Source organism: Camelina sativa, chromosome 1, assembly GCF_000633955.1.
Source record: "Camelina sativa cultivar DH55 chromosome 1, Cs, whole genome shotgun sequence".
NCBI lineage: Eukaryota > Viridiplantae > Streptophyta > Magnoliopsida > Brassicales > Brassicaceae > Camelina > Camelina sativa.
The window spans coordinates 6720783-6732422 of NC_025685.1; the positions used below are offsets into that span (position 1 = coordinate 6720783).

Here is an 11640-nt window from a genome sequence, read left to right on the forward strand (position 1 = left end):
AATAAGATTATCACTTTTATAATACTCTTTAAGATATCAGAGCTATACGATCTCTAAATAAAAATAAAATATTTAAACGAACAAAAATTTTCATTTTTCACTATATGTGTTTTGTCGATTTCAAACTACATAACTATCCTTTTTAACTTTTTTTCCTAAAACTGTTTTTAATAGCATAACATGTTATAATAGAGAACTATATGTCTATAGTGAAAAATGATTCTTGTTTAATAGTATAGATTGATTTTGAGTAATAATTGATTCGATTACGTTTTTTTTTTGTCCCATTAGCCTATACGATATTAAGGATATCATATCGTCATATCAATCCTTATATGATTGATCTACTGATTGATTATGTTGAGGCTGTTTTTATAGATAGTCGTATATATTCTCATTCATTGTATTGTAATACCCTAGCTTCTCCTTGTATAAATAGAGAACTATTCAAAGGAATAAGATTATCACTTCTACAATACTCTTTATGGTATCAGAGCTATACCATCTCTAAATAAAAATAAAAGTTTTCATCGCCTGAATACAAATAAGGCAATACAGAAAAGCCACAGATTCGGCTTGTTTTATTCAAACATTAATCATAGTTTATTCACTCTAGGATACTTACCACTGAGTAGTAGTAGTACAACAATTACTAAATAAATGCACACAATACCTAGCCAAACTGAACCGAAGAGCCAAACGGGTTTAGTTGTTTTTGGCGGCGTTTTCGAAAGACCAGCTCCAAATGTCGTGACGCTCAACGGCACGTCCCATGGAACCAGCAAAGCCGGCGTACATGTTTTGAAGAAGAACTTCATTGAGCACTCTCGGACCTTGGAGCAAAGGCTTCTTAGGTTTCTTAACGTTTTCAGGCGCGAGCGTAACGGTGATCCTAGAGTCTTTGCTTCTGAACTCGACCCAAGCCTTGAACCTCTCTCCACTGCTCAGATTCACATCTTTGAACGACCAAACTTTCCTTTTCCCGACCAAAGTCTGAACCCAATAACCAGCTTTCTCAGCGACAAGGGAAGTCATCGAGTTGATGTTGACTCCGACATGGTTACCACTAATGTCCATGAACTCATCGTTTTGGAAAGTGTCGAATTCGACAGCGAAGATGTGGTTTTCTGGCTTCCCATCGTTGGTTTTGTTGAGGATTCCGAGGTATCCGCCACCGGAGGCGCCAGAGTTATCAGCTTCCGGGACGATGACGAAAGCAAGGCCTTGACCGGAGTTGGGTTTGGTGCGAGGAGTGATGGAGAAAGTGAAAGAAGTTTCAAACGAAAAAGGAGAAGAAGTGTTTGAAGGCTTGAATGGGATTGGATTGATGTAAAGACCTTTACCGTGAGATAAAGGGTTTTCATCTCGGGTCATGGATAGAGCTCCGGATCGGCCTACGCCATCAGAGGAAGGACCAAGCTCTGCGTCTCCTAAGAACAACAAGTTGTTGCCATCGAAGGAGTTGAAGTTGAACTTGACGGCGAAAGCTGCGTTAGCTAAGAACAGAACAAGAAAACAGAGTTTGCGAATCTGCATTGTGATTCTTTTCTCGTATGTAGTTGTGTGTTGATTGAAGTGTGAAGAAGAATGATGGATGATGAACATATATATATATATGAGACTGATGATGTGTTTATATAAGGGTTGAAACGAAAGCCATCGAGTTTGAAACTTGAATCTATTATTCTAAAATAAAGTTGGTCAAATAAAATAAGCCAAGTGGACGCGTTAGTACGTTACAGACGCCGCCACGAGGGCCTAGCAGTGTAAATGGACCTACCAGATGTTTTTCAATAATGAACAAATCTTATCTGTTTTGATAAATAAATATTAATTGATTTTGAGTAATAATTGATTCAATTACGTATTCTATTACGTATTTTTTTTTGTCCCCTTTTGGCTAGACGAAACATTGTTGTTTTATTCTTGCCTCGTGTAAAATCAAAATCTATTAGACATCTAGTTTATATGATGAATATGAATGATAATATGATCTGTTTCCCTAACGTGGATGCTAATTTACTATGTTCTTTTACTGACGTCAGAATAAATAAGTAAATACGTTTTATCTGACGACGAGGGTGAAAGATGATGGCACACTTTATAAATTGGGCCGGTGTAAATGAAAATAGCCCATATACTCGGCCCATAAAATCAATTGACGGTCCTCTCCTAGATAGATAATATCAGGCAGGGTCTCTCGCCGGTTCTCTGTTTTTCTTAATCTTCTTCTACTGTTCAAGGTTTGTGTTTTTGTTTTCTCTGAAAAAACTATGTATCGTTCTCTTGTTAAGATTCTGGCAATTGAATATTAGAGAACATTTCGTGGTTTAGGGTCCACAGTACAGGATTTGGGATTCAGGGTTTTATGTTTTAGGGTTTATCATAATTATATCTACGAGAGATGAACAATTTATCACTTGGTAGAATAGAAGCTGAACCGATAGTTAGGGGTTTAGGATGATTCTGGTACATATGATATAGCAAACACATGGGGGTAGCTTTAAGAGAGGTGGTTCTAACGAGAGTCTTTGAAATAGATCGTAAACTAACTAGTATCCACAGCTTCTTGTTTTGTTTGGCTTAAGTTAGGGTGTGATTTGGGTATGAAGAAGTAGGTTAACATGGAGTTACAGGATTAAGAAGATCGACCATGCTATTTATCAAAATATAATTTTTGTGCCTCTGTTAACAAGAATGCCTTATTTGATGGTTCTGAGCCTATATGTTTGTTGTAATCTGCTAACACTAGAGATGGAGTTGGATCCAAAGAAGTTTGCTCAGCTTTTGGACAAAATTGAAGCCGAAGCTGATGAGTTTCTTCTAGCTCGAAATCAGGTTCTAGAAATCTCTTTGGTAGCATCTCTAGTTGGAATAATATTCACTACTTCCTTATTTAGTAATATGATTTGTGGAATGTACAATAACTTCCTCTGGAATTCACAAGCTTTTTATTCTATTGTTGATCTGCATCTTACTATTGTCTTTGTGAGGAATCAGTTAGGTTGTTAGGTCAATAAGGTTTATTAAACAAATGGAGCTTGTTATATATGTGTAATAGATGGTGGAGAATGACAAGGAGAGGAATGCAAACCGGGAGGCACTTACAGCACTTAGGAAGAGAGCTAGGACAACAAAGACTAGTGTTCTTTCTCCATTTGATTCTATGATGAAGGATAGACACGGTTGCTCAACCAAACCTTTGGTTCAAGAAGTTTGCTCCACGTGTGGATCCCATGACTCTAGTGAACCCACTTGGATGATGCTACCTGGAGCTGATCTTTTTGCTGCAGTTCCCTTTCATGCTGTGCATACAATGCTTGAGAAAGGTTTTGAATCTAGTTCACAGTATTGCTACTATCCTAAAAAACTAATATAATAGCCTCATCAGAAAAGGTTGATTGTTATTTGTTACTGTGTAGATGAAGAGAGATTGGAGTTTGAATCGAAGAAGTTGCAGAGCTTAGTGAAGGAGAAGGCACTTTTCATATCTGAACTAGGTGCTCTTGCGGATAGTACGTCCCCAGGCGTTATCAGGTCATTGGTGGCGTTAAAGGACAAGCCTTCAGTCAAGTAAAAGTAGAGCAACGCTGGATTGTCACCAACAGTGTTATCCATTCGTGATGTTGAAGTTTTAATGTCCCTATGTTATGAAAATTCATCGTTTCTTGTACTGTATGTTGGAAAATAATATTTTAGGATTTGCGTATATATATCAGTTTTGTTATTTTGGAGCTTAATTTGATGTTCAAGCAAAACCAGTTAATCAGTTAGAAGTACAATAATTTTTTTAAAAAGTATCGTTTATTACTGAATACAACAAATATGGAAAATGCAATGCAAAGTGGTTTTATATGGAAAATGCAATTCAAAGTAAGCCACAGGTTTGTTTGTCTTATCTTATTAAAACCTTTAACAAAGCAGACGATACAATATTACATAGCCAAACTGAAACGAATCAAAACGGTTTCGTTGTTTTCGAAAGACCAGCTCCAGATGTCGTGACGCTCAGCGGCACGCCCCATGGAACCAGCAAAACCGGCGTACATGTTTTGAAGAAGAACTTCATTAAGTACTCTCGAACCTTGGATCAAAGGCCTCTTCGGCTTCTCAACGTTTTCAGGCGCGATTGTAACGGTATTCCTAGAGTCTTTGCTTCTGAACTCGATCCAAGCTCTGAACCTCTCTCCACTGCTGAGATTCACATCTTTAAACGACCAAACTTTCCTTTTCCCGACCAATGTCTGAACCCAGTAACCAGCTTTCTCAGCGACAAGAGAAGTCATCGAGTTGATGTTGAGTCCGACATGGTTACCACTAATGTCTCTGAACTGTTCGTTCGAGAAAGTGTCGAACTCGACTGCGAAGAGGTTATTTTCTAGCTTCCCATCGTTGGTTTTGTTGAGGATTCCGAGGTACCCGCCGCCAGAAGCGCCGGAGTTATCAGCGGCTGGGACAATGACGAAGGCAAAGCCTTGACCAGAGTTAGGTTTGGTGCGAGGAGTGATGGAGAAAGTGAAAGAAGTTTTAAATGAAAAAGGAGAAGAAGCGTTTGAAGGCTTGAATGGGATCGGATTGATGTAAAGACCTTGACCGTGTGAGAATGGGTTCTCTTCTCGTGTCATGGATAGAGCTCCGGATCGTCCTACGCCATCAGAGGAAGCACCGAGCTCTGCGTCTCCTAGGAACAACAAGTTGTTGCCATCGAAGGATTTGAAGTTGAACTTGACGGCGAAAGCTACGTTAGCTAAGAACAGAGCAAGAAAACAGAGTTTGTGAATCTGCATTGTGTTTTGTATGCTGTGTGTTGATTGAAGTGTGATGGAAATATTTGGAGATTGATAAATGTGTTTATATAAGAGCTAAACGTAAGCCATCCAGTTTGACTATTCAAATCGAATAATTCGAAAAGTGGTCAAATAATATAAGCCAAGTGGGATGCGTTTAAAGATGATGGCTGCCACATGTGACAAGACCAAGGGCCTAGCCGAGCACTGAAAAAAATTTATGGACCCAACCAGTTGATGTCTCTAAGTGAACAAATCTTATATTACAGTTGTCGACGGCGGGAATCGATAAGCACACATCAATAGAAAGGTGTGGAAGAATGGGCTGGGCCTATCATAGCCCAAATACTTAGCCCTTAACTCAATTTGAGAATTTATTAAATTTTGCTGACTTTTTTTTTTGTCCCTCTCATTGTGTCACGGTGTCACCGGAGATTTTCAGTTTTTCACCGGTGGTTCTCTGTTTTTTGAATCTTCCTCCGCCTGAAATTTAGTTAAAGGTACAATTTTAATTTGTTCATTCTATTTCTTTCTGATGAACTTTGTACCGCTCTCTTTTGTTAGGATAATCGTTGGATTAAAATTGTTACCGAATTGTTTATGAGTTTGTGTGCTGTTGTTGTGCTTGCCTTCGTTATTGCATCGTAGCAATGAGATTTCGTGATTTAGGGTTCAGGTTTTAGGCTTTTAGGGTTTTTTTTCGGAACTATCAATCACTTTACTCGCTATCAATTGTGAATTCAGTACTCATTTCATTTTAATAGAACTTGAAATCTTAAGTAAGGATGAACAAAACACATGGAGTGGCTTAAGAGAGGTGGGTCTAATGAGAGATTCTTTAAATTTTAGCTTAATCAAACTAGTATCCGCAGTATACCACAGCTTCTCTTTTTCTTTTCGTTTTTGGCTTCGTAGTTAGGGTTTGATTTGTGCACAGAAAAGCCAACCTAACATTGAGATTTTCAGGATTAGGAAGATTGCCTTAGTTAGCTAATCAAATATTTTCCTTTTTCCGAGCGTATTTGATTTTGATTGCTGGTCTGTTAGACTACTAGAGATGGAGTTGGATCCAAAGAAGTTTGCTCAACTATTGGACAAAATTGAAGCTGAAGCTGATGAGTTTCTTCTAGCTCGGAATCAGGTACTAGAAATCTCTTTGGTAGAATAGAATGGAGAAAGAAGACTAGTCTTTGTTTAACCAAAATGGAGCTTGTAATATGTGTAATAGATGGTAGAGAATGACAAGGAGAGGAATGCGAACCGAGAGGCACTTACAGCACTTAGGAAGAGAGCTAGGACAACAAAGACTAGTGTTCTTTCTCCATTTGATTCTATGATGAAGGATAGACACGGTTGCTCAACCAAACCTTTGGTTCAAGAAGTTTGCTCCACGTGTGGATCCCATGACTCTAGTGAACCCACTTGGATGATGCTACCTGGAGCTGATCTTTTTGCTGCAGTTCCCTTTCATGCTGTGCATACAATGCTAGAGAAAGGTTTTTATCTAGTTTACAGTTTTGTTACTCCTCTACTAATATAATAGCCTCAATAGAAAAAAGGTGATTGTTATTTGTTACTGTGTAGATGAAGAGAAATTGGAGTTTGAATCGAAGAAGTTGCAAAGCTTAGTGAAGGAGAAGGCACTTTTTATATCGGAACTAGGTGCTCTTGCTGATAGTACGTCCCCAGGCGTGATCAGGTCGTTGGTGGCGTTAAAGGACAAGCCTTTAGTCAAGTAGAAGTAGAACAATGTTGGTTTATCCATTTGTGATGTTGAAGTTTTGATTGATGTCCCTATGATATGAAATTTAATCGTTGCTTGTATTGTATGTTGGACAAGTCATCATCCTTAATATTAATTAAGAAATTTACAAACTTTCTATTGAATTGATGATTGCATTTTTAAATTGTTCAAGGATGTTGAATCAATTGATTTAAATATTATCTTATGTTTTACCAATTTCTTGGATAAGTTTCCATACAAATGGCATTATCTGTATAAATTAATATATACTTATTGTCTTATAAATTCAATTCTTTCTTGAACAAATCTTTCAACTAAAATAATTTATAATATATAATCGGAAAGCAATCTTTATGCGGTGGGTTTGAATTTCAGCTGAACAAAGAGAAGCTGCCAAAAGAGAACTGAGAGATCAAAGTCAAAAAAATCTTCTTTTGCATCAAAACAAAATTAGGGTTTATCCATAAACAGTTCCCAGAAGTTCTCCTTTGGCTCCCAAAACCACCACAGCCTTAAAACATCATCATCACAGCTTCCCTCAGGTTTGAAAGTTTGAAGCTTTAACATCTCTGTTTTGGAGTTTGCACAAAAATTGGGTTTTTCTTTTTGTTCCATCTGTTTTTTGACCTTTTTTCTCGATAGATTCTTTTGATCACTCAGCAGAAAGCTCGATTCTTTATAATTGGAAATCAACAAGGGTCCGATGAATTCACATCTCTTCCGCGTAATCTGTATACTCCATTCGATAATCGCACTTACAAGTGGAACCCTGATGATGTTCTACACAGAGAAAGCTTCCATCTTTGGTCACGGTAGTGATATAGCAAACAAGCTCAAAGGATCAACGCCTCACGACGAGCAACTCATCCAGATTTCTCAGTCATTCTCTGGTTTGCTTCTATTCGCAATCGGACTGGTCTTGTTCATGGTGTCGTTTGTGAAAGACAGAGAGTTTCATAACTTCTTTGCTGGAGGTTCTGTGATTCTCTATATCCTTATGGCTCTATGGAGAGTTATGTTTGAGTGGAAGATTGAAGATCTTGCTTTTGAATGTCCCAAGCAAGCCCTTGGAGACATTGCTTTAGCTGTCTCATGGGTGTTCTTCCTCGTTTATACATGGAGAGAGAAGTACGATTGATGTTTTTTTTTTGTTTTCTTCTTAATTTTGTGGGCTAATGCAAAAGATGATGTGTTTTGTTAGAAAGTGGAGATCAAACTATTGTTGGATTATGTAGATTCAGAAGATCAGCAAGTGTCAATGAAAATGGTTTATTTTTTTTCAACTGTGAAAACATCACACTGTCTTGGTTTCATCTGAAATTGCATTCTGAAATCTCGTTTTGTAAGTAATCTGTACGGTGGGATTCTTATCTGTGAAACTGTAACTTTGTTTTCTCACATGATACAATCTAGAAACAAAAGTGGAGAGATCATATCACCAAACTATTTCTATCAGAGACAAGTTCATATTCTAAGAATGGGATGGTTCTGTGGACAATCACATTCATGATTCATTCCAAGTCCATTAGATGCATCATCATCCTCAATTTCAGATTACACTATAATGAGAAGAAACAGCCAATTCCAAAAAAATCATTAACTTCTCTCCTGACTCCTCTTGCATATAGCAAATAATGTAGCTTTCTTTTGTTCCAGCCTCTCTCACCCTTAGTCTCAGTGTCTATTATAGTTAAGAAGAGTAAAAATTCTCTATAAACATTATGTTTCCATCTTCCTTACCCCTTGTCTTCAACATCAATACCAACCTGAACATCTACTGTCACTCCGCAAGATATCAAAATTGAATTGTGCAATTTCAGGCAAGTGTCATTCTTCAAAGTTATAATAAAATGGGCCTAGCCAATCATAAGGGCCCATAGCTAAATTAGATCCTTGTGTCTGGAACATTCAAATCAAAAAAATTCTTATTTAGTGGCTTTAACTTTGGAATTCGCCTTCTTGTTCAAGCCAGAAGCCAAGTGTTCTTCTTTCATTTCATACCTGTCGCCGACATTTTCACCGGTTCTCTGCTCTTCGATTCTTCTTCCTCTGTGAATCCATTTTCAAAGGTTACTTTTTTTTTTCCCCTCTTTTTGAGAAATTCTTGTGTCAAGAATTGTAAGATGCTGCAAAGGAAAGATGAAGCATTTTCACTTCAATCTTCGGATTTAGTTCGGCTTGCTTTGCTCGTTGAATTGGATTGTTACCGAATTGTGTTTTATGAGTTTGGTCTTGTTGTTTTTATCTTTATGAATGAGATTTCGTGATTTGAAGGTTCAGGGTTTTGGGATTCGTGTGATGTTTCTCTTAGGGTTTATCAGATTTGTTTATCAGCGACCTCGTGTCTAGAATTAGAATAACCAATTACATTATCCAATTTTTGAAATGGGTTTATTGTGCATTTTAGAAATTGATAGAAAAAAATCTTGAATTTCTAAAACCACTCTTGGTATTTTCAAGCCATTGATTTGTGATGAGAAGAGGTTCTCAATAAAATGTCTTTGTTTCCGATTTCTTACCAAATCCGAGGTTTTAATGGAGTTTTATACGCTTGTTAACTCTTTATTAAGCTTGGTTTTGAGAACCAAACTTGTAATTTACGATCTTTCTTTGTGTTTGATAATGAGTCTTTGTAATTTAAGGACTTGATTTTGATCTTTTACGAGCGTGTCTTGAACAGTTGAATGATAGAGTTTGCTTGTGAATACCAAATAGGATGTGTGGAGGAGAATCTAGCTTATGTAACTTATGTTAATGTTAAAGGCCATTTGTTCATCATTATCATGTTCATATTTTGACCATGTTCTTCCTTGTTGTCTGCATTATTATGACAGGATGAGTGACCAACCAGCACAAAACGGCTTGAATCCTCCTCCACCCGTTTCAGAGCCAACCAAGCCTGCTGCCTCAGTAGAAACGAAACCAAAGAAGAAAATATGCTGTGCTTGCCCTGATACCAAGAGGCTGAGAGATGAGTGCATCGTTGAGTATGGTGAATCGGCTTGCACAAAACGGATTGAAGCTCATAAAATGTGTCTCCGCGCAGAAGGTTTCAACATCTGAAGCTTTTTTTTTCTTTTTTTAAATACGTAGTTTGATGGATCAAACAGAATGAGCAACGTAGATTTGTTCATCGCCCGAAATGGGTTTAGGATATAAAACCGGAGGTTAATTCTCCATGAGATTATTATGTACGCATTTGGTTGGATACAAAATCCCATTTTGTTGTGATTGAAAATAAAAGTTCAAAGAAACCATATATTTTAATTATCTTGCAAGTGTGTAGCTTGATTGATAGGTAAGGGAAAGAAGATGCTACCAATAGAAATATGATATATTGGTGGATAAGGGGGCCATAACCCATTACATTACATCACATTCACACCATACAAGAGTCATAAGAGAGTGATATGAGCTCAGTATATGAACTCACATCATATTTTATTCATATTACATTTTGATAAAGATGAAACTTTATTTAATTGGGGCAGCAAGTGCAGTTGGTGCAGCTGCAGGTGGATCCGCACTTGCACTTGCAATTTGCGTCGTTCTCCTCTGCACCAACGTCCATGATCATGGCCTCCTTGTAGCTGCAAACAATATCAGTTTTGTTATATCATCATGATATCTTTGTATCATCATCATCATCATCATCACCATAACAATCATCTTATTATTACCTCTCCTGAGTCTCGACGATGTCGAAGGTGTAGCTGGAACCCTTCTTCCTGCAGTCACAGAAATAGAAAGCATAGATCAATCAAGACAAAGATCATAGTTGCAGTCATAGATCGAGAAAGCATCAAGATCCAAAAAAAAAGAGAGTAGCCCAACAAATATGGATCTTAACAATGAATCAGAAATAGGCTTTCTCATGAAACAAAAAACAGAGGAGACTTACACGCACTGGGTCTTGTCAGCACAGTCGCAGCTTCCGCAGTTGGTAGACATGATTGAGATTTTGAAAAAAGCTTGAAGGGGTTTGTTTGAGTTATGTAGTGATTGAGTTCTTCTTCTTGTTTTGTGATCAAACTTCAATGGCACTCTAATTTATAGAAGGACAGAGAGTGGCGAATCTCTACAGCTTATGTGACAACCGAATCTTTTTGGGTTAAGCCTTTCGTTGCCAACCTCTCGTGTCCAATTTACTCCTTTTTTTCCCCCACTATATTCGTGATTCCTCCAATTATTGATTTCTCGTAATTCATTACAACTTTATTTTTATGGTTTAACAAACACACTGTGGCGTACACGTGAAGGGTGGGTGAAGATTTAAGTGTTATACTAGTAGTTTTTTACTTTTAGACAAGATCTTTTTTTTCCCGTTGGAAAAACATTAATCTTTAAATGTAGTACTTAGGATATTCGGCGTAAATTTTTTTAACTTTGCAAAACTAATGATTTCTCAAAGATTCCAAAAGGATATGGTTTGAATGTAGTGCTCTATATCTTTTTTTACCAAATATGACTACTGTCTACTGACTAAACTTATTTTTTTTCTCAATATAGTACTAACAATCAATTACAATCATTAGAAGAATATTAGTTGATCCAAAAAAAAGATAATCATTAGAAGAATATTAGTCTATTTATCTAATGTAAGTTCAAATACTATATTTCATGGGAGAGCTACTAATATTTAACCAAAATTCTATATCAAAACTAGAATACAGTCTAAAATATAACTTCATATTTCGTTGTTTGATTGTGATCGCAAACGATTTACCATTTAAAATTATAGGTAGTAGCAAATTCCAACATTTTTCCCATGCAAGTATATTGACTCTTAATCATAGTTGTTATAGGATAGTATGATTGAAATGAAAATGGAAAGTAATAGTTTTATGGACACATAAGCCTTTTTTTTTTTTTGGACAAAAGACACATAAGACTTAATACACACATTATCAAAGTACAAAAGAAACTGAACTGCGCACGCCCACTGTACCTTGTGTACATTGTCTGAATGTCTGATTTTCACAATAGGACACATATGTTCAAGAATAATGAGCCACAAAGGTTTGTCGTTTTGCGAATAAAATATGTTTACTAAGGAAACAAAAATACTCCTAAAGATTGATGTTTTGGGATATTTTTTTGTCCCACAAA

At 36.8% G+C, this 11640-nt stretch overlaps 7 protein-coding genes across 7 annotated transcripts; 4 read left to right on the forward strand and 3 right to left on the reverse strand.

Annotated features, from left to right (window-relative positions):
• Positions 390-1608, reverse strand: LOC104780031 (lectin-like protein At3g16530). The gene has a single exon (XM_010504494.2). It carries the CDS (start codon positions 1603-1605, stop codon positions 706-708), a length of 900 nt encoding a protein of 299 aa, XP_010502796.1. The 5' UTR covers positions 1606-1608; the 3' UTR covers positions 390-705.
• On the forward strand, positions 2157-3737 carry LOC104780037. Its single transcript, XM_010504497.2, has 4 exons — positions 2157-2243; positions 2753-2838; positions 3062-3329; positions 3423-3737. Exons 2-4 carry the CDS (start codon positions 2755-2757, stop codon positions 3575-3577), a joined length of 507 nt encoding a protein of 168 aa, XP_010502799.1. The 5' UTR covers positions 2157-2243; positions 2753-2754; the 3' UTR covers positions 3578-3737.
• On the reverse strand, positions 3868-4818 carry LOC104780047 (lectin-like protein LEC). The gene has a single exon (XM_010504507.2). The coding sequence runs from the start codon at positions 4785-4787 to the stop codon at positions 3936-3938; it is 852 nt and encodes a 283-aa protein (XP_010502809.1). The 5' UTR covers positions 4788-4818; the 3' UTR covers positions 3868-3935.
• LOC104780057 lies at positions 5187-6674 on the forward strand. The gene is made up of 4 exons (XM_010504516.2): positions 5187-5287; positions 5835-5928; positions 6016-6283; positions 6372-6674. The coding sequence occupies exons 2-4, from the start codon at positions 5845-5847 to the stop codon at positions 6524-6526; spliced, it is 507 nt and encodes a 168-aa protein (XP_010502818.1). The 5' UTR covers positions 5187-5287; positions 5835-5844; the 3' UTR covers positions 6527-6674.
• On the forward strand, positions 6876-7814 carry LOC104780066. Its single transcript, XM_010504525.1, has 2 exons — positions 6876-7073; positions 7174-7814. The coding sequence occupies exon 2, from the start codon at positions 7235-7237 to the stop codon at positions 7667-7669; it is 435 nt and encodes a 144-aa protein (XP_010502827.1). The 5' UTR covers positions 6876-7073; positions 7174-7234; the 3' UTR covers positions 7670-7814.
• Positions 8455-9798, forward strand: LOC104780073 (cytochrome c oxidase copper chaperone 1-like). The gene is made up of 2 exons (XM_019246452.1): positions 8455-8600; positions 9366-9798. Exon 2 carries the CDS (start codon positions 9367-9369, stop codon positions 9592-9594), a length of 228 nt encoding a protein of 75 aa, XP_019101997.1. The 5' UTR covers positions 8455-8600; position 9366; the 3' UTR covers positions 9595-9798.
• On the reverse strand, positions 9848-10582 carry LOC109133388 (metallothionein-like protein 3). Its single transcript, XM_019246455.1, has 3 exons — positions 10433-10582; positions 10212-10259; positions 9848-10121 (listed from the first exon to the last, which is right to left on the reverse strand). The coding sequence occupies exons 1-3, from the start codon at positions 10480-10482 to the stop codon at positions 10010-10012; spliced, it is 210 nt and encodes a 69-aa protein (XP_019102000.1). The 5' UTR covers positions 10483-10582; the 3' UTR covers positions 9848-10009.